This window comes from Balaenoptera musculus, chromosome 5 (genome assembly GCF_009873245.2).
Source record: "Balaenoptera musculus isolate JJ_BM4_2016_0621 chromosome 5, mBalMus1.pri.v3, whole genome shotgun sequence".
In the NCBI taxonomy this organism is placed as follows: domain Eukaryota; kingdom Metazoa; phylum Chordata; class Mammalia; order Artiodactyla; family Balaenopteridae; genus Balaenoptera; species Balaenoptera musculus.
This window is the reverse complement of record NC_045789.1, coordinates 21719899-21743318: the sequence shown is the minus strand read 5'-3', so window position 1 is coordinate 21743318 and position 23420 is coordinate 21719899. Positions and strand designations below refer to the sequence as shown.

The window sequence follows — 23420 nt, the reverse complement described above, 5'->3', positions numbered from 1 at the left end:
AAGGCTCTCAGTAGGACTAAGCCTACAAACTGTCTTCTGTGGGGCTCCTGTAGGGGCTTGGTTTTAGGCTTTGTTGGGGCATGTCTAGAGGAGTTCTTACTCTAAGTCATAGTCCTTACTCATTTTACCTCTTGGGTGTCACAGCAGGATGCCAGGTGTTTTAACAAAGTGTTAAGGAGACCTTTCCTCTCTGGCAGGGCAGAACTCAAACATCCCCAGTTTGGCTTTTTCCTGGCTCTGCTCCATCTCCAGTGTCTCTGTTCTGCCTTCCAAGTGTTAAAAGCAGTTATCTTGTACGCCTTGAGTGGTCTTGCCCTGCACATGTACAGCTCGTCTCTCAGCCACAGATTTCTTTTGGAGTCCCTCACTCCCTCTGAGGTTACCTCTCTATGCAGCTACCTCCTCTTCAATGACCCACCATACACATCCCAGCAGCTCTGGCTGCCCTGAACTCTGATCTTTGCACCCCTCAGTTTGACAGGACTGCTTGCTTGCTTTGCACAGATTGTAGCCAGAAAATCAGTCTCCTGGGCAATCATGAGAGATATCTCATACGTTTTGTTTTTCTCTGAGATTATAGTCTTAGGCTGCCTATTGTCTACTCCCTGAAATCAGCTGCCTCATTTTTCTGCCCAGTATTTGTATTCTTACATTGGGAGGATGTGTCTGGTACTACTTATTCCATTTTGGCTGGAAGGGGAACTAGTTAATTCCTAATGATTAAGAGTACTAACTTTGGATTCCAATAGATGTAGGTTGTAGTCTGTAATCTGTGTGTTTAGGGGCTTCTTAGTTTCTCAGATTCTCAGTTTCCTTACTTATAAATTGGGACTAATACCTATCTCAAAGGGTTGTTAATAAGGTAATATTAAGTGTATAGTAGATAGCTAATAAATATTAGCTACTACTACTACTTAATGTTTCTTAGTAAAATTATTTATATTTTTTGTAATTTTATACATTGTTAAAATTTTACTCTTATTCCACATTACAATGGAGGTCCGTAGAACTCAGTTATTTGTAAATTAGTCTTGTGTATATGACTTTAATTATTTTAGAAAGTATATTTCTGTTTTAGAAAACATTTTCTATTATTAATTATTAATAATTAATAATAATAATAATATTATATTATATTATAATATATATTATAATATAGGTAATATATTATAATATAATATAATATTATACATATATTATTATATATTATATTATATATAATAATATTAATAATATTATAATTATTATATTATATATTATATATAATAATAATAATAATTATTATTATTAATTATTTTAGAAAGTATATTTCTGTTTTAGAAAACATTTTCTATTATTAATTATTAATAATATTATTATATTATATTATAATATATATTAGAATTATATATATTATATATAATATGTATTATAATATAATATATATAATTATATAATATATTATAATATATATTATATATAATAATAATATTATTATATATAATATATTATAATAATAATAATTATTAATTATTATTATTAATTATTTTAGAAAGTATATTTCTGTTTTAGAAAATATTTCTAAGAGAGCTTAAAGAATTCTCTATGGAAAAGCAGATAACAACCCAATAATGTAAAAAAGAAAATGAATTTTAACATGGTGAATTTCAGCATGAAGTACTAGCTATGCAATATTATTGAAAATGGAAGAGATGGAAGCTTTCAAGCTTTGCTAGTGGCTGTTAGTTTTTAATTATCTGTGCAGGGGTAGGGACTTGGGGACAGAGTGATCAGAGAGTGACAATGTAATTTATTTTCAGTTTTGGAATGTGTTGTTTATCTTTGGAGAAGATTTACCGTCTTAATAATGTTTGGTTTGTGTTAACATTCAAACGAATGCTTTTCCCCCCTGGGAGCAACTGTTAATTATTAGCAAGGAGAATCTGCGTTGCAAAGAAGCATGATAGCTTCAGGACAAGGCAACACAAAATTTATAATTTAAAATGATCCACATGTGGACAGTTGTGAGAATTGACTATATTGAGAATATTCTACCTTATTAAAAAAAAGTGTGACTCCTTAATAATTTAATACCCTATATAATGACTCATACAAAAAAAAAAACAACAAAAAAACACCAAACAACTGGAGCAGAATTATCTTATTTGCAATTTACATAGAAGTCAAAGGAAAGGAAGTAACTAGCATTTATTGAAGGTCCATTATGGGCCAGAGAAGGTGAAAAGTATTTTATCTGTTAACTTGGACAACCACTTCCAGATATATGTAAAATCATTCCTGTTTCGCAGACAAGGACCCTGAATACCAAGGATTAAGACTCTGTCCAGTTTAAGCAGCTGGGAAGTGATAGAGTATAGATTTGAACTCGGGCCTGTTTGACTCCACTGTCCTTGCATTTTCCATTCTATTATTTTTGAATAGCAGGCAAATTTTACTTACTATAGACATTTTCTTCTTCTGGCCTTTTCCCAATAATGCAATCTCGTAGTTGGCGTAGTTTTTCCTTAATGAGGGAACAACCAGGAAACAGAAGTCAAGATTCACAAATTTGTCATGGATTAAGATGAAAACTTGAACTACTATCACCAGTACCACCACTACTACTTAGTGTTAATTTGGTACTTACAGTGTCCCAATCACCGTCCTTGATACTTTACATGCATTATTTTACTTAATCCTCACAACTTCATGGAGTGGATAAAGAACGTCATCATCTCATTTTACAGATAAGGAAACTGAGCTACAGAGAGATTAAGTAACTTTCCCAAATCACACAGTTATAAGTGGTAGAATTAAGGTAGAAACCCAGAGCCCAATTCTTTTGGGAGCTGTTTTCCCAATCGAACACCTGAGGCATCTACATTGGCTATTTGGTGTCCAAAAGCAGGAGGCCAGCACAATGATGGTCTCCTTCTGTCTGAGCCCATCTCCAGCCTCTGTAGGGTACCTGCCTTACTAGAAATTCCTTCTAAGAACCAGGGACATGGTAGCAAATGATACACAAACTGGATTCCCTTCTTAACTCATCTGTGACCTTTCTTTACTTTCCAAACATTCTACATTGAACATCTATTAACTATTTAACTGAAAGGTAAAGCAAGCTAACATTCAAAAAATCTGCTTTTAGAAGAGAACCTAGAGTAGCACTTTTCCTAAGGGTTGCCCCTGAAGCCTAGAAACCACTTTTCCTAGAGTTGTTTTCATTGCCTTAAAGATCCCTTCCTATGAGTGGAGCAAGGGACCCACTGGCTGTGAGCAGGAGTGAGGAGAGCTAAAGGCAAGGTTTTCGCAGCCATCTCACCTTTGACTCCAGGGATTCTACGTGGGTCTTCATTAGTCTAGAAGCTCTTCTACTATTAACTCTGTATTTGTGCCATTTTTTCTCCTATTTTCCTAGGATAATATCTCTGTCAAGAATAATATAACTTCACAGCTACCTCTGATAGATTCATCCTCAGGATACAAATGAACATTTTTGTAAACTACAAGAGTAATACTGAAAAGTATATGGGGATGAGTGTGTGTTGGGAAAACAGGGAGAACATTCATTTTTTGTTGTTCTGACTTTTGTTCAGGCCCTTATGTTAAGGACTGACTAAAAAAACACAGGGAGAAAGCTCTTTGACATCGGTCTTGGCAATGATGTTCTGAATATGACTGAAAAAGCACAAGCACCAAAAGCAAAAATAAACAACAGGGACTACATCAGACTAAAAAGCTTCTGCATGGCGAAAGAGGCAATTAACAAAATGAAAAGGCACACTATGGACTGAGGGAAAATATTTGCAAATCATGTATCTGAGAAGGAGTTAATATCCAAAATATATAAAGAACTCACACAACTCAGTAGCAAAAAGTCCCATATAATCTGATTAAAAAATGGGCAGAGGAACTGAATAGATATCTCTCAAAGAAGACATAAAAATGGCCAACAGATACGTGAAAAAATTCTCAACATCACTAATCATCAGGGAAATGCAAATCAAAGCCACAATAGGATCTTACCTCAGAACTGTTAGAATGATTATCATCAAAAGGACAAGAGGTAAGAGATAAGGTTATGGAGAAAAGGGAAGCCTTGTGCAGTGTTGGTGGAAATGTAAATTGGTACAGCCATTATGGAAATCAGTATGGAGGTTCCTCAAAACATTAAAAATAGTACCACCATATGAGTCAGCAATCCTACTTCTGGGTATTTATCCAAAGGAAATGAAATCAGGATCTCAAAGAAATAGCTGCATTTCCATGTTTATTGCAATAGCCAAGATATGGAAACCACCTAAGTGTCTATCAACAGATGAATGGATAAAGAAGATGTGTTATATATGTATATATATATGTGTGTGTGTGTGTATACACACGCACACACACACACACACACACACACACACAATGGAATATTATTCAGCAAGGAGAAAGAAGGAAATCCTACCATTTGCGGCAACATGGATGGACCTTGAGGGCATTATGTTAAGTGAAATAAGTCATATAGAGAAAGACAAATACTGTGTGATCTCACATATGTGAACTCTAAAAAAGCCAAATTCATAGAAACAGAGTTGAATGATCGTTATCAGGGGCTGAGGAGTGGATGAAATGGGGAGATGGTGATGTTGGTCAAAGGGTACCAACTTCCAGTTATAAAATAAAAAGGTTCTGGGGATCTAATGTACAGCAGGATGATTATATTTAACAGTACTGTATTATATATATATTATACTTAGCAACTTGAAAGTTGCTAAGAGAGTTAGCATTATTTGTTCTCGTCACACAAAAATGGTAATTTTGTGACATGATGGAGGTGTTAGCTAATGCTATGGTGGTCATCATTTTGCAATATATCACATCAGCCCGTTATACACTTTAAATTTAGACAAAGTCAATGATATCTCAATAAATTTGGGAAAGAAATGGAAAAGAACTGACTGATTCCTCCCACAGTCCTCAGTCAGAGTCACAAACTTTGGACTCTAATGGAAAGTAATCTTAGGGTTTGTTCTTGCATTTACAGGTTAAATTTTTTTGTTTTGTTTTGTTTTACTTACTGTATTCATTATCCCATTATCCCTATATAGTAGATAAGTCACATTGGTCTCAGAGTAGTTGAGTACAGACCACCTTAAATTCTTTCTAAAACAGTATTGAATATAAATACACAAATAACATATAAACAACCAAGGGTTTAATAAAGCAACTAGTGAAATCCTTACCAAGAAGGTATTTAGGTTGGATCACTTTAAATTGTAAACTTTATTATTGAAGGGTCTAAGAAGGATGAAGTACAATTGACTTAACAAAACGTATATAACTTATTTTCTAGCATTGCTAGGAAAGTGATTTGTAGGTCTGCACTTAGGCACATTTTACCCATTTCGGCATAAGAAGGATGCTTGATGGTGATGGCAATGGTGTGGATTGAAAGCAATACTGTAGTTCTGACCATGAACAACGATCCGTTACAGAACTCTACAATCAGCATTCTCAGCATTTGTTTGGCAAAAGAACTGCCCTTGCTTAACACTGCAAAATCTTGACCAGGTCCAGTCACCTAACCACAACAAGAGCTATCCATAGAGACAGGTGATTTCTGACAAGGCTTGTGATCTCGGATGTATTGGAAAAGTCCCTTGCCTAAACTATATCCTGTCTATATGCCATATTGCTTGAATCACCATTGTGATTCATTTCCCTGTTGTTTAAAAATGTTTTCTTAAGCATTATTTTTAAATAAAAATGATCCTTGGGAAAGGTAGCATATTATGCTATTAATGATTATTTACACTTAGGCCTAATGTAGCTAATGAAATGTGTTTAATCAAACAGCTGCCTGAGAACTGGCTTTTAAGGTACTGGGGTTTTATATGATGAGAAGAAACTGGTAAAATATTTTGGGAGTGGGAAGGCCTATTGGATAGCTAGAATATGGTCCTGATACCCCTCACTGAGGAATGTCATGGGGTGTATATTATATTACACAGAGTATATTTTGTTTTCATTCTCCTCTTAGAACCACCTCCTGCAGTCCCCTCTCAGGATGTAAATTATGTTTAAAGAAGACAAGCTTATCTGAAGTTAATACTCTTGGCATAATTTCTGTAAATCCTGACCGATATATATATTCATATATATGCAAATCCTGATATATATATATGTATGTATGTATATATTTATATACATGCAAATCCTGATATATATGTATATATATATTTATTTTTCCAAAGGTTAAGGAGAAGAGAAGATAAACCTTATTAAATTTTACTTAGGACTATTGTCTGATATGATTTCAATCATTTTCTTGTTCCCTTTAAGTCTGGTCTACATAATACATTCTTCAGAATTCTGAGCACGTTAGTGTAAAGATGCTTCACTGTAATTTCAGCAATGAGATTCATAAAACATGCACTGTACTAAGGACAGCCTTATAAGTTGATTAGGTATTAGCTCTGATACACATGGTCTCAGCACTGAGTTCATCGATGGTTTGTAAACATGAAATCTGGGTACTGTCGAACTTTTAATTGGTAGTTTAAAACCTCTTTTTTGTGTGTGGTTAGTTAAAAACAAAAGAACAGTTACATGTATTTCTTGTTAAGAGAAAGAGGCTTACAAAGATGCTGGAGCTCTGCACCTGAGGGAATGTTCCAGAAGGGATTGGGGTCTGTATTACCTGCTGAATTATTTCCAGGCCAGTCTTTCCCATCTGCCAGTATTTAAATTTCTCCAGGGCTTCGTCCACAGAGAGTTTCCCATTCTTGACTTTCTCTTGCAGGAGGATGAGTTCCTCCTGCCCAGCAGCAAGGCAGTCCCTTATGGTGGAAAAGGCTTGACTCTCCATCCGAGATCTGTCTACAATATGAGGGAAGGGTGTTTTAATGAGAAGTCTGCATGTGACAACTGGAAAAAAAAAAAGCACTCTAAAAAATAAGCAGTTTGAGTTCCTTATTCTAGCTAGTCTATAAGCAGTTACAGAATAAATCAGTACAGTTTTTTAAATGAGTTTCTTTCTAAGGATGGTCATGACTCAGACCTAGTGTTATGGGTGAAAAGAATGTGTCTCATCACTGAAAAACATAAAGGGATGAGGCGAGAAAGAACAGCAAAAGTTCTGCACTAGGCTGGTGGTGGGCAGTGCTAATTTCATGTTCTTTTGTGAGAATTACTTTTAATTAGGTCCACAAAATACTTAGCATAGGGCCTGCTGCATAGTAAGCTAAATAAGAAAAAGTTAACACTATCATTACTAATAAATATTTATGGAATAAACACAACCTCTCCAGCTTTGGGAAAAAAGATCTCAACCAACATCCAAATGTCACAAGAGGTGCAGGATCATTTGAGAATTGATTCCTGAAAGATTTAAGGTAAATAATTGCCGGTCCTTTTGTAGTGAACTGCATCCTTTTCAGAAGAGTTTATTTTGGAACATGCTATGTATTATCTGCTCGGCACGATGAGAACATTCGATGGTCTGATGTCTCCTGTGCGGCTGCTAATGCCACACCAGACACCGGCCTGAGGAACAGTGAGAGCAAATTGCAGACCACGGGTGAGTCAGTGTTCTGACGGCGCTTAAAGACATAAATGAAGCTGTTTGCTTTTAGGGACTCTCTGTACTCTCCAGGCTACCCCAATCTCTGTTACTCCCTATAAGTCTCTGGATGACTTCACACGTGTACCGCCTGCCTGGCTGCAGAACTCATTTGCGTTCTCATTTACATATTTCTCCTAAGTCCAACATACTTCTTGCATTATCTCAGCAGGGATTGGATACCTCAGCAGCGGCACACGTTGTATGCACTCTCAAATCCAAATACGCCCAGAGTCTAGAAGGAGAGAAGAGGTAGTCCCGCCAAGCCGTAGGCAGGTTGGTAGTAAATTGGGCACATCGCTGGAGAAATTGCTCATGACTGGGAACTCTTTTTCAAGAAAGAAGTAGATCAATTAGACTGTATCTAGACCTGATTGACGGGATTTGCGAAATGGGGAGGGCATTCAAATTCTATCGTAATAAAGATTCATTGATAGGATTGGTTAGTCTGGAAATGAGAAGTTCAAGTACTTGATAGCAGTTTTAAGTATCTGATGGGAACTTGAGCCTTGGGGCAGTCTTGGCATGACCTCTCAGGTCCCTTTCGGTTTTGAGATTCCAGCAGTGAATCTTGGAACAGGGGCACAGAGAGGATTCCTGTTTTGTAAAGGTTCACATGCACATAAAACTGCTCCATGGCCAATCATTCTGATTCCCACGGGGGCTTTCTTGGCTTGTCTTTTCCCTTCAGAAGTCCTATTCCCCCAGAACTAACAAGATGTCAACAGATTCTATACTCTAAATCTTTTCCTTCAGGGATGACAGAACACGAAATTCCAGGAGAATTGGAGAAGCAGAAGTCAGCCAGAGCGCTCAGTGGTTCAGCAACCAAAAGCACAGGTAACAATTGAGATCTTGCTTCTTACACCACTTGCTTTTTATAGGTCTCCACAATCCAATTCAATTCGTAAGATGCTGTTTGCAGTAGAATTCCATGTGCCATTCCTGCCAGAGTGTGGAGGTTTAGCATCGTCATTTAACAGCTATGCCATTTAACTAGCACCTCATTCTGTCATCCCTTTGCCTAAGTGTGAATCCATTTTTATCGCAAATACCCATGCAGCTGGATTTTCTGCTTTTACAGAAGTTATCTCAAGCCAAGCCTTCCCAGGAAACGGTACCAACTTCAGTTTTGCTATATGTGCACGTTTAGCTGAACTTAAAAAAAACATTGAATTCTTTTAATAATATTCATTTCAATTATCCCTTCATAGTTCAAATTTTAGCTATGAAAATATAAGTAAGATGACTTTTTGGGGGGAGGCAGGGTTCAGTTTTGCATGGTTGTGCAGAGACAACAAAAGAACAAAATTCAGGAGTGGCAGAAGTTGTAGACAGATTGAGTCCCGAAAGTGAGTTGTTTACAACTAGACTAATTTTACATACATCTGCTTTCTCTTCTTTTTTTTTTTTCCCCCCATACTAAAAACAGTAAAACCAATTGTCTTGATAAATTACTATTAGGCATGACAAGCTGCAAAGAAAAATGATTAGGCCTTTTACCTCCTTTCTTCCTAAGGGCAGACTAATCAAACCAAAACATGCAACCAGTAATTTTTGGAAGGCTGTGCAAAATTTCTTTATTGCATTTAGATGACTATTTTATGGGGGGTGGAAGGGTTTTTCCTTGCTCCTCAAATTTGTATTTATTATTAGTTTATTTTCGTAAGAGTTAGTATGAGTTTAACATAATTTTCATTGAAAAGCATTTGTCAGACTGCTATTTGCCCACACGGCAGACTCTTGTTCTTTTATCGTAAAAGCTTCAAGACAAACTACAGTTTCCTAAGTTTAGTTCCTTTCAGATCAGTTTTTCTTTACAAGATTTTCCATTTGATCAAGTTTTGGTCAAATTAACATCAAGCAACCTGTCTGGTGGACATATGAATCTAGAGATTAGGTAAGAAAGCAAATTGAGCTTTTCATAAAAGTTCTTTCTACTACCAAGTGACTGGCTAGAAGAACATTTTTCCTGAAAAACTGAAAGTCAGCAACTTGATTGGCCAACACCAAGGAACTTAAAATGTGAAATATCTACTTAGTAAATATTAGGTAGTCATTGAAATAATAATAATTTAAAAGACCATGTGCAACGAAGAGTGTGCTTATTATACAAGGACAAGTACAAAAGCAGGATGCAAAATTGTATACATAGTAAAATTTTAACCATAAAAATGTTGTGCATATAATAAAGCAGGCAGGGACAGTTTTAAAGATGATACAGGTCATTCTACTGTGATGGTATCAGAAGTGATTACCTTTTTCTAACTTCCAACTTTCTGAAATAATACTATGTTGCTTTTACAATAAGAAATTTCTCCCACTTCGTGAATAGGTTTCTCCATGGAATACACCCTTCCAAGTTGTGCCAGATATACTATACCATGCCATACCATACTGTACTAGCTTACCAAATTATTTTGTGAGCAACTGGAACAAACTTGAAAGTAATAGGACTTAAAAAAAATCAGGAGCTTCCCTGGTGGCGCAGTGGTTGAGAATCTGCCTGCTAATGCAGGGGACACGGGTTCGAGCCCTGGTCTGGGAGGATCCCACATGCCTCGGAGCGACTGGGCCCGTGAGCCACAACTACTGAGCCTGCGCGTCTGGAGCCTGTGCTCCGCAACAAGAGAGGCCGCGATAGTGAGAGGCCCGCGCACCGCGATGGAGTGGCCCCCGCTTGCCACAACTAGGGAAAGCCCTCGCACAGAAACGAAGACCCAACACAGCTAAATATAAATAAATAAATTAATTAATTAAAATGAATAATGCTTTAAAAAAAAAAAGAATTAAACTGAAATTCCACCTCTACCACTTATTAGTTCTGTGACCTTGATTACAGATAACCAATCCATCTTAAAAAGGAAAATAATATCTACCTCATAAGATAGCTGTGAGGACTTGATCTATGGTATATAAACGCTTCACACAGTGCCATTTGCCTTCAGTGATTGTGACTGCTCTTTGAGGATGTTTAACTGACACATGTATTTTCATAACTGCTGTTCTAATTATAACCTTATTTTGAATCTTTTTTTTGCCTTTTTTTTTAGTTTTTGTCTTTTGCTAGAAAGATTAGGTAGATAGATATAGAGTATATATATTATATAATTATATAATATTAAGTGATTTAGAAGGTATATATTTTGTTTGTTTTAAAATAATGATTACTTTTTTAAATTTCAGAGATTTTTTACCTTATGTTTTTTGATTAGTAAAGACTTGATAGGGCATCATTTTATTTTTAAATTATTTTCTAGTTCCTAGACATTTTCATATTATTTGAGCACTGGACCTAGATTATTGCAATAAAATTATGATCTCTTGCATTGCCTATTTTTATCACCGATATTTTACATTCAGATGTTTTATAAATAAATTTATAATAATTATTTAAATTTAATTCCATGTTTTATTGAATTCATTATTCAGCACAAATTCTTTAATGCCATAACTTCTTTTTTTAAAACTTTTTGAAGTATAGTTGATTTATAATATCATATAAGTTTCAGGTGTACAGCACAGTGATTTAGTTATATATGATGTATATACATTTTTTTTAGATTCTTTTCTCTTATAGGTTATTACATAATATTGAGTATGGTTCCCTGTGCTATACAGTAGGTCCTGTTGGTTATCTATTTTATACCTAGTAGTGTGTATATGTTAATCCCAGCCTCCTAATTTATCCCTCCCCCACCCCCTTTTCCCCTGTGGTAGCCGTAAGTTTGTTTTCTGTGTCTGCAAGTCTCTTTCTGTTGCTAAGTATCTCTCACTTATTTAGAAGATATTTTGGGGAATACTTTCATGATGACATAGAAATGCTATCTTTTCTAAAATCTTGGACATCCAAAAAATATATTTGTTTTCTTCTTACACAAACACATTAGCTGACTAAATATAAGTTGCAACGTTTTCCCAATAAATCATGTAGTCCATTATCTCAAATTTTTGTTACATCATTTTCTAAACTGTAAAACTGATTTTGATTTTTTAACAGAAAATCTAAGTTAACATATTTCCTCAATACTTTAGGGTTGTTTCTTCATCTTTATAAGTAAAACGGTTTGCTAAGATGCTTTTAAATGTGGGTATATTTCCTTATTTTTTGCTAGATCACAGCGAGTCCATACAATCTGCATATTCATTCCCCCACTCTTCTGTACTCTGAAGCTTTGTTAAACTATGTCATTGATTGTATTTTCTAGCCTATTTTTAAAAACACCTATTATACATGAGTTGGATTTCTGTCCTCCATGTCTTTTGACTGCTTTTAGTATTTCCATGTATTGGGAACAAATCCTTTTCCAATTATGTTCTCAACTTCAATAATTGATTTTACCCACTGTCACTCCTTTTTGTTATAACCAACGTGGATTTTAATTTGCTATTGAAATTTTAATTTCCAAGTTTATTTTATTTTTGCCATATGTCCTCTAGTCATTTGATCCATTTTCTTCATGTCACATGTTTCACCTCATCCTGCCATCTCAGCTAAAATGTCTTTCATATGTTTTGCTTTCATCTCAGTCTGACCTCGACCCCTGACTTTCTGTTGATGTTTCCTCTCTATGTTTTCAATTTGTTTATGAGTTTGCAGTTTTCTGAAATTTTCTTTTTTGGCTCCTGTATATTGTCAGTGGGTATCTAGCACTGATCCTGAAAGCTGAATGGTTCAGCTTAATTTCATAAATGAAAATTAAAGATAATTCATACTTCTTTGCAGTTATTTTCTAAAAACAATTACACATCATTAGTTGAGATGTTCTTATTTTGTGTGTGTGTGTTGGGGGAGGGCACACTTGCATATTTCCCACTATCTCCATACTGATAGCTTGGTGCTTCTTGGGAAGATATATGACAACCTTACTCATTAAGTAAGTCATTTACAGAAGTATAATTATCCTGAGTCTTCATGATGAAATTCTCCTTCCTTTCCTTTGACATGGTTTTTGAAGTTCTCGTATCATTTATTTGTTCCCTCCTTCAATCTTCTTAAAAGAGAACGCATCTAAAGAATCATGTTTGACAAGAGATTTGTTGATTGTTTATCCTTTGCTTCTATTCCTTGTGTTCAGATCAAATTTTGTTCTCTGCTCTAGGACTACAGAGGACTTTGGTGCAATTCTAACTCAAGATCCCAGGACTTAGCAGCTTTGTCTAGTGCAGCTTTGTCACAAATAGGTGGAACATGATTCTTTGGCACTATGTACTGATAGGTCTGCAAGCAACTAACTCCCTGAATAAACAGTAATTTTTCTTGCCCATCCCATCTTTCCTTCACAGAGCTTTACTGCAGGGTCTCAGGATGCTTTCTACTGGGAGAACTACTTTTTCTGCATGTGTATAGAAAGACCAGAGCTGCAGTGGTGAGAACTTTAAAAAATTAGCATTTGTGTAGTAGAGTGATAGCTAGGGGTCAGCAGGTGGACTACTGATTTTATTTGTTTCAATCCCCTTTTTTCAACCTTAGAATTAATTGGAATTAGTCCCATATTCCAGCATTAGCTTTTTTCCAGTCTTTGTTTCCACTATTATTAAGAATTCCATGTTTTTGATGCCTTTCCTTCACAAGCATTTCTGAGAGGCCACTTCTGGCTGTTGACACATCACCATTTTAGACAAGAGCTCAGCTATTACACAAGTTTTTCCAGGTATAACTTTAACAAAAACAGAAACCAAACAAACAAAAAACTCCTATAAACATGACAAATGGAAATGTCAGTTACACTGAAAAAGAGAATTGAAGCCATTATTCTTTTATGGAGTACAAATAACTACATTTTGATAATTTCCCCTCTTTTCTTTTTAATATATCAATTACTGGCAAAAGTAGCCAGATGAAAATACCTCAGGGACCAGCATTCTCTTTTGCACACATAAGGGTAATACCATCTGCATTTCTCCAGGTCTCCTACTTATAGAAAATTCTGTTATTTAACATTCATCACACTGCTGCAGCACTGGGAACTTACAGAGCTCATACAAGATGTGTTCCCTGACTATATCTTTCCCAAGAGCATGCACACCCCCTGAAAAGACCAGCTGATAACGATTTTGCAGTCTGCATTGAGGAATTAGTGGCCAGAGACTATATCAGAGATTGCAAACTTGGAAGCCTACAGGGGCCAGAAAGATGGAATTACTGAGCAGATAAGATTCAGTGCCTGCTTATTAAACACATCTGAATAGTCTTCATTATCAAAAATAATTATTTTCTCTGTGTGTGTTTTATGCATAGCATGATTCCCTTGATACATCTTTTATTTTCCCAGTTCTGATAGAATTATGAGTTTAGAGAAATGTGCCTCAAATATAAGAAGACAATATGGGACACATGATAACAAATGAAAATATCAAAAGTAATTTGTAGCAAATGATACTATAATACAATAGGGAGTGGTTGGAGATTTGAATTGTTACATGAGACATGGATTTAAGCATGGGTTAAACATGGCAAAAATTTGAAATTATATTGTGCACATTATTTTTGAAATATAACATATTTAAAGGCCAAATCTGTCCATAATATGGCCTTTCAAACAGTTTCTTTTGGCTAGATTTTGTTTTTTGTGTGTTGGTTTGACATTATTATTATTATAGCATATTATTTTCTCATGTGTTCCACTTGTAGTCCATGTCTAAGGTAGGTCTTAGGCAACTAAATTCCTCAAAGCCCTTACATTCATCCAGCACCCTTTGACTTGATCATGTTCACCTAGTAGTCTTCTAATTACTAATTATATTTTATAAAAACTTTATTATTAATATTTGGCAAGGGTCTAATGAATACAAGCATTCTCATCACTGGGAAGAAATCTTCCCATAAAACAGATTTAATCGATTGGGATTGGGGGTTATAAATCAGTCCTCCATGAGCTTAGTTAACAGGACTCAGACATCAAAACTCTAATTGATTCCAAACCCACTGACAATTCAGTTCTCTGGTTTGCCACGTTGAAGAACAAACCCTTGACTGCTCTGTGAGGCTCAATTTGGGAAGTGGGTGGAGGTGTGGTAGCAGCACATTCTGGGGACAACACTCTGGCACTGATTTAAAATTTTTCTAATTTTAAAACCAACTTGGAAAAACTGATTTTAAAAATGTATTTTGATGGAAACTTTTATCTGTGATCCAAGTCCTCAGCATTTTTCTTATATTTTTTCCAGGATGTGAAATTGAGTTGAAGAAATCTGTTGAGTTTCCATGGAAATGGTGCCAATTAATTTTTTTTCTGTTCCTCAGGAAAATTCTTGACTTAGCAATAATGTAACTTCCTGGCAATCCCTTGGCAGTCTTCAACAAAGGGCATCTGAAATGCCTATACTTTCAGTGGGAAAATAGTTGGCTCTCATAATCCCTTTTCCTTCCAGCATATAGTGAAATAACTGAATAATTTCTTTAACCTTTAGAGAACCTGTCCAGTCCCTTTAAAAAATCTTGACTCTGACAAACACTTCACAAAAGGGTCTTTTTGTTCTCTATCAAATAAAGAGATTATCATCGGTGAAGCATGCACTGTTTTTCCTATTACATCATGAAATCCCAGGGTATTTGAAGAGTATTCATTAATTTAGGAATAAGTAGTTTTGATTGTCTAGTATGTCCCATGGTCTGGATGGTCATAAATATCTGAAAAGGTTTAGAGAAAAATGGCTGGACAGAGGAAGTCCATTAGGTACTTAATTCTTTAATTTCAAAACCTTCCCCATTATTCTTATTTTTTTCTCATGCTAGATTCTGATTTCCCTGCAGACTGCAGTTATCAGGAAGGTTTTTTTTTTCCCCTAACATTTCAATGTTCCTCTACTCCTTGAAAACAGAACAATATTCTTCTCCATTCTGCTTAATTACTAATGTCCACAGTTAAAGGAATCTAGGGGAACTGCTCTAAGGTGACTAATCAAAAATATCATCAATAATTGGATTGAAATATCTAGAGAGTGAAAAATTCACACAAAAATTTGATTAAAATTTTCAGTATCCTAACCCCCAAGAATTAAAAAAATCTGGTCATCATTGATCTTGATGAAGCAAATTAAGTAACAAGATATGGACAGATGTTAATCCAGTAAAATATTTTATAACTTAGGTTCTTGTTTCCTTTCACCATTCTCTCCTCCCCTTTTATTCTGAGTACAGAAGGGACTATTTTTTCTATACATATGTTAGAATACTAATAGGTTTCTTCTAAGCTTCAAAAACATTAGCAGCCTTTTCTTATATTGCTCTCTGTGGGACAACCAGAGGATGACAGATCAGGCATTCTGAGGATCCCTTCATTACACTTGTTACTTGTCCCCTTCTTTCATCTCCTGTGGCCTTCTTCACATCATCCTCTTAATTCTAATGTAATTTAATTAAAATATAATAATTGAATAATTTGTTAAAAATGCTTTAGGGAAACTTTCTCCCGAAGAGCTCAAAGCGTCCCTTCTCTTTATTCTTTTCAAAGCTCTGTGAGGTATGTGGAAGAGTCCAGATAGGAATAACCTTCTCTATTTTAATTCTTCAATAACTGTTTGATCCTAATTGTACAATGATCTCACATGGAGTTCCACATTTATTTCTTGAGAGAGCTAAAGGCACAGTGGGAGGCTAATAGTAGACTTAAAAAGATATATCTTTCCCCTCAAACTAAGAAATCACCAGAAATGAAAAATTGTCCAATAAGGAGAGTTTTTTGCATACAAATTTATAAGTAGTCTATCCAAGTGATTTGTAGGAGACTGGAAGTTCAGGTCCATCATGTGCTGCATTCAAACACCACATACTTCATTGGAAGAATGATCTATGTACAACCTCGCTGCCGTGAGAAATGCCACTTGAAGTGATGGGTGGTGACCACTCATTTAAGGACACACCTTTGTTTGGAGGATGATCCATAGCATCCCAGGAGCAAGTCCAGGAGGTTCCATATTTAATAGGTCAGTGGGTGTCAGAAGTTGGTGCAATCAGCACTTTGCTATTTTCACAATGGCACACAAAGAGACTATGGAAGTGGTCAGTGGCTGCTGGTGAAATAACTTCCCTGTTTTGTTTTAATGTCTCTCTCAATGATTTATGAGTAACAATTTCAAGGTAATATTACTTTGGAGTGATGTTATTTCAAAAGTGGGTTGAGGTTAAAAGCATCTGTGCATGCTCATTGATTATCAGAGTCATCCAGTGTTACCTCCACATCTGCCGCCTTTTATGTTTTTCATATTTGAACTTTAACCAAAGATTTATTATCAGAAAAAAATCATAATAAATAACCTGCCAGAGGACCTCTTTTCAATAGGAACCAAGTGTGTCAGGAAAGGCTGGAGGCAGCTGCCTCCTTATGGAGCAAGAGGAAAATATTCCTCCTGTGTGAAATGCCTCTGCGCTAAAATGTTCAGCTCTTTTCTGCATGACAAATAATTGTTCCAAAAAATGGTGGGTCCAGTACCTAAGGCAAGAGAATAGTGAGACAATCTTTGACTGGAGTTCAATGCAGAGCACAGAAAACCCATGCTGGTCCCCTTCATGGGGGCATCAATCATCTGCCCCTCCTACCAAGTTAGGTTCCAGAGGCTTCTCTCCAAAGGTCTCTGAGGCATGTTAGAGAAATCGTCTTACTTGACCTTCCTGGAGCTCTGATAACAAACAACATCATCAACATCACCACAAATATCCTAGTAAGGCCTTTGTTAAATTCCTGCCTTTGTTAATTAAAATAATTTGGCTTTGTTAATTAAAATACTTTTCTTGCATTAATCTTACTATGGAAAAATTATATTTGGGTAAGACACTGACTGACTTAACAGTAAAATTAGCCAAGTACACAATTATTTACTTCTATCGCAGGAGACTTTATTCAGTGTTCATAAGATTACTTTAACTCTTACTTAGAGATTATTAAATAAACTGAAGTTCACGTTAGTACCTTGTTTCTTAGGACCATGGAACTTGTCACCATCAGATTGTCTTCTGGCAGTCTTTTGTTGAAACACTGTAAAAAATAGAACACAGATTATTTATTGAACATAAACATAAAAAACAACATACTCTGGAAGACTGTAGGAAATTAAAATGCAATACTTCATTTTCCTTAGTAACAATTCCTGAATTGTATTATTTTTTGAGTAGGAGGATTATTAAATTTACAGTTTTCTCATTTGTGCAGCTTATCAGTCATTTCAAAAAGCATTTTCTTTGCACAGAGTAGTATAATGCTGATGGAACGCCTCATTAAACTGTTTAAATCAAGATATGATTCCATTTTGATATCAGGTAAAGATAAAGCTGCATTTTGTTAAAAGTGATAAATGGTAAAATCACATGAAAAATTCCAGTTGCACAGTAATTACTCATGCTGACTTTTTGGTGATAAGCAAGGATAAAGACTGTTGCTTCTTAAACAGATGAAAAGACTGCTGTATTCCCAGATGTAATAATAAAAAAGACACTTTATTCTTGCATCATCTAGCTAGACCTCAGACCTATTAAAGCAGCTTATTCGAATTACTTCATTATCTGAAAAGTACTTTGTTCTCATTTATTATTTCTTACATGGAATTCTGTGAGACAAGTCAGCATTACCCCATTCAGCAGATGAAAGATAAAATTGATTGTTTAATATTTATTGAGCACCCACAAAGTTCCGTATGCCTTCTGGTATTTGTTAACGAGGAAGTCTATAGCCTTTAGAGCTTGACTTTAGAAACTGAACATCCCAGACTTCCATTTATTTTTTATGGGTAGTCTAAACTATAGGGTTTGGGAACTGAAAGAGGCCTTGGAGATTTAGTCCGATGTCATATATTTATAGATGAGAGAGGTGGAAGTAACTAACATATAAAAGGGCTACGTAATTTTGCAACGATAGTGGAGATGTTAGTGGAGATGTTGAGTTGGACCCTCAAGCCTTGCACTTCATACTGTTGCTTTGGTTCTTCACAGCACTGCTGCTCTTCTCGTCCATAACTGAGGACATATTGTACAACACGGGGAATAGAGCCAATATTTTATAATAACTATAAATGGAGTCTAACTCAAAAATTGTGAATCACTATATTGTACTGTAATTTACAGAATATTGTACATCTCAACTGTGACTTATAGAATATTGTATATATCAACTACACTTCAATCAAAAAAATTACAAATCATATGAGGAGACAAACCTCAATGAGACAAACCTAGCAAAACAGCATACCAAGAACTAGATGTAATAAAACAATCTGAAAGAAATTGTAAAATAAGTATGCTCTGTCAAAAGAAAAAAAAAAGATAAAGAAGGAGCTATAGAGAGGGGATTAAAAAAGAACTTTAGGGCATTTCCAACATGCTTGGGTCTCCTGTTCTTTTTAGCAGCTCCCCAGGTGTTGCTGGGACAGTCTGGCGGAGGCACACCAGAGTGGGAGTGTGGATGGCGCTTCAGCACTCTGCCTGGGAGATGCAGCCCAGCAGTTATTTTGGATCTCTGCCTTTGGTCTTAGTATTCTTTAAACCAATCTAATATCAAGGTCATATCTGTGATGAATCCAGATAGCATTTTTTTCAAATTTAAGAAAGTTCCCTAAGCCATATCAAATCAATAATTATTTATTAAGCACATATACTCTGCCAGCTGTTATCAAGAAAAAGGGTACTCTGCTCTGTCCTTCAAACAGGAGAAGCAAATATACTTTCAAAGTATGATGTGTTTAAGAGAAATTATACACATAAAATAACATTTTTGGTTGAAAATCAAGTTTCTGCTTCAAGTTAGTATTTGGAAAACATGCTAAATATAACTTATTGGCAAGTTCTGGGTTTGTGGCTTACATTTTTTTCTCAAATAAAATATACTGATGGATATATGGTATGTGAATATATTTTAGGATAATAAAAGCATTTTTATAAGTGGTGCTTGACTTTTTTCATTGGCCGGTTCTGAAAGTCTTGAAAGAATAAGACACTTTTGAAATTTTAATAACATGCAGACACTCTGTGCTTTTTCGCCAATATTGTTAAGATAGTAACTGAGACTGTCTCAGACAAAAAAGCTGTAATCTGGCATCATTACTATGGGAAATAATCTGAATCCAAAGATAAATTCAGAAAATAAATTCTTCCAATAAAAAGTATATTAATTGATAAGTTTTAAGAACTCTGATAAATTTTCAAGCTATGGAGTACTAGAGTTTTTTTTCCAGCTTTTTGGCATTCATTTGTTAAAAATCATTTTACACCTTACATTTTATTGAAATACATTTGTTGACAACACATGTCCAGACTTTGTGAAATACAGTAAATATTAAACAGGTAAACATGCTCAGTTTCTAGATTAAGAAGTGAGAGCAGCATATTTCTTTATTGTTGACATTTCAGCAGCGTTTGTAGCTAGAACAGCCTGGGATGAGGTGGAGGATTGGGGTGGGAGAGTAGGAGGCTCTGAGTAGAATGATGATGAAAGTGCTGATAACAGAACTCATTAAGAGCAGGAGGGGCACTAAATCATGCCCCATCGTACAAAAATCCTCTCTACCACAATAACCTCCCTTGAAATTCCCTCCTAACTCACCTCCAGCTCCACCCACTACAACTGTTCCCCTCCTTTCACCTATAGACAAGCCTCATTTCCTTACAAGAACTCAATTAGCAATTAGCATATTGCCAAACACACTGTTTCTCATTGTTATGAAAGCTGGGAGGTGTTTTTGAATATAAGTTAACCTTGGGAAGACACCTATATTAACGTGTTTCTTGAAGAAAGAGCTAGCCCGTCCAAATGATCACCAATGCAAACATGCATACCAAGGACACACGCTCTGTTAGACTTAGGAAAAGAATACATAGATATAAAATTCCAGACTTTGTTAATCTTTCTTTTTGCAGTGAATATTAGCTGAAACATTTAAATTGCTTCTACCAGCGAAATCTTTGTTCTAGAAAGCTATATACATTTTATGTTTACCATCTCACCCACACAACGTTTATGAGAGGTAACTATAAAATCCATGATATAGGGAGAACCAAGCACTGGGTATATGGATCATTCAGATTTATATATGGAAGGTATGTATCTTTATACAACAGGATTTTTGGTAAGATGAGACTCTGTTCTAAACATATAGCAACTGAAGAACAATCTATATACTAGAATGCTAATCTGCTTGGCACAGTGGAAGGGGTATAGTTTTGCCTTAACATTATCAACGTGCATGACATGGGAAAATGGCTTTCTCCTTCTGGGCCTTTATTTCCTTTGCCAATAAAGTTAAGGCTTAGATGAGATGATCTCTAGTGTCTTACTCAGTTCTGATATTCCAAAACGCTACCAATTCTTTTTTCCCAAGTCATTCCAGGCCAAATGGTTCCTGGATGAATTCTCCAATGAACATGAATTTAAATAGAATGCTATGCTTTGAGGGGGAGATTCTTTTTACTGGGGGCTTAGACTAACAGAAACACTAGCCAGTTAAATCACAGACCAATGTTAGTTTTTCATAATATACGGAGACAGTCCTGTCCCTCTGTGTTTGAATTCCTGGAGAATATTATTTTTGACCGCATTTTATTGCGTCAACGTTCAAATGATGCTATGAAGGCAATTATGACATAACATTAGTTTTGATGACTCTGCCCTAGTGAAACCCTATTTTTCTCTTCCTACCTAAAATTGGAATTTGAGGAGAAAGGCTAATGAATGCATTATTAGTAGCTGCCACTACCTTTAAACATTAAAAAAGTCCATAAAGAAAGAAAAACAATTTTTGAGGTTCAAAATAATCTCAAACAATGCAAATGCCCCAAATATCACCCCCATTTATTTTAAATATTTGGTGGAATGACTTCTATAAAATTTTCTCTAGAATAGAAATGACACTGAATGGAAAAAATTAGCATAGTATTAAATGTTCAAAATGTTAAGCAAAGCAGAACAATCAGAAGAGCAGAGGAGGAGGAAAAGGGGAAATATAACGAATTCACTTGCACTATTTGTCTTTCCAGGTTGCTTCTGCAAGAACGTTCTTCACGTCAACCTCATTAGTGGCCTATTTCAAGCAAACAGATTCTTCCAGGGCTGCCTTTCTTTGAAAATCTGATAAAGCTTATTTGGAATTATTTTATAAGTGGCTAAGCTAATGGAAAGTCTGTGTAATACGTAGCCAAATGCGTTCATAAAGATATGAATTACAAACCACAAACCCCTTGATGTTCCATGCCCATTAGAAGTGTGAAGTGAAATGCTGTTTAGAGCTGCATACCTATCACTGATGATGATTCTTGAAACTAGGGATTTGGCATAAAATGAAATATACAAATCTGTATTGTGCCTCAGGTCCTCAGTATAGGTGGCAGCAGTATGTTTACTAAACACTCAGCAAACTTTCATCAGATTGCTAACTATGTAGCTAAGTGCTGTGCTAGGTCCTAAGGATGCAAAGGTCAATAAAATGTGGTCAGTTTCCATACTGTCCTCCACTTTGGTGTATTATTTTAAGCAAAAGTCAAATGTGTCATTAGGGCCTACTCATGAGAGAGGGCAGAGATAAGAAACAATCAGGAAGGGCAAGGGTCATAACGCAACCTCTGTAGCCTTACTCTTCCTACCTGTTCCCCCAATTTGCACCCTGTGAATGGTAATTACAAAAAGGCAGAGTGAGGTAAAGGAAAGCAGTGTAAACAAGCCCTTTGTCTAGCCAGTGAAGGCAGGGAACAGAATGTTCTAACCCTATGAGTAGTCATACTGACTAATCAAATCCAAGCTCAGAGAAGAGATGTAGCCTCTTTGCAAATGGATCAAGATAGACTGAGCACTCCAGTCAGCTTAAAAGCACCATTTCATTCTGTTAGCAATAGTTATGGGTTGCCAATTTCAACACATTTATCAAACACAGGTCACCACATTTGAACAGGCATGCTAGGGGTGTCATGGCCACAAACAGAAATAGTCACATCAGACACATAACATGAAGGTCTTTCACCTGAAAGTAGTTTACTGACTGCAGACATATAGTCAGGAGTTGCGGCTTCCTTTTGGGGAGTGGGAGGGGAGAATCTACAAATGATCAGCCAGCACACATGAGGTCATGGATGTGGTTAGTGTACTCGGGAGATTGGTGGCGATGGGAAGTTGGAAAGTACATATCTGCATGAAGGAAAATAGCAGAGAAATTCTAATTCAGTGGAAATATCAATGAATGCTTTGGTTTCCTAAGGAGAAAACATTAATTTTCTTTCCAGTTTGTAATGGAAACTTTAAGTCTGATAGACATGTTCCCATAAAAATCCTCTCCCAAACCAGGAAATCTCACTATAAATTACTTTTTCTACTTCTAAGGAACTGAATTTTCATTAGAGTAGAATACAGACTGTTTTTATTTGCATTTTTATCCTCTTTGATGCAAATAAGAATACTGCTATTCTTGAAATGTTTCTTATCCAGGAAGTTGGGACATTGAGAGAAAGAGAGCAATCAGTTTATGGAATTCTGTGTAATTAGAGCTTGAGGCCATTGTAATGAGTTTATTAGCAAAGTCTCTACTCCACCACTGGGTAGGCAGGTCTTTCTTCATTTTGCTACCAGGCAGGCAACATGTATTGAACAACTACTGCTTGCAGAGCACTGGACTAGGGGCTCGTTTCCTCCCATATGATTTCATGTGTGCTCACTGCTTGATTTTACTTCTTGAACACTTGTAGTCAATAAAAAATGATATTAGTGTAGACATTCCTCCAGTAACATCCCTGGTAATTTTCCTTTTGTTTCAAAGAGAAGTGGTTTGGGTTGTTAGGAAGTCACTGCAATACTCTAGAAGCCGTGATGAGTTCACCTTTTGGTTCATGCTTAGTGATTACCAAAAGTAATTTCTCTGG

General features: G+C 35.8%; 1 protein-coding gene across 6 annotated transcripts in view; it reads right to left on the bottom strand.

Moving 5' to 3' along the window:
* BANK1 (B cell scaffold protein with ankyrin repeats 1) overlaps positions 1-23420 on the bottom strand; it is a 325608-nt gene that overhangs the window by 12925 nt on the left and 289263 nt on the right. For all 6 annotated transcript variants that reach the window (XR_005019889.1, XM_036851937.1, XM_036851932.1 and 3 more), the window contains exons 11-13: positions 17500-17565; positions 6668-6846; positions 2440-2503 (exon numbers count right to left, since the gene is read on the bottom strand). Coding sequence is in view for 5 of the 6 variants with exons in the window: in XM_036851937.1 (XP_036707832.1) it covers positions 2440-2503; positions 6668-6846; positions 17500-17565 (309 nt within the window). In the remaining variant the exon portion in view is untranslated. The remainder of the gene's footprint in view (positions 1-2439; positions 2504-6667; positions 6847-17499; positions 17566-23420) is intronic.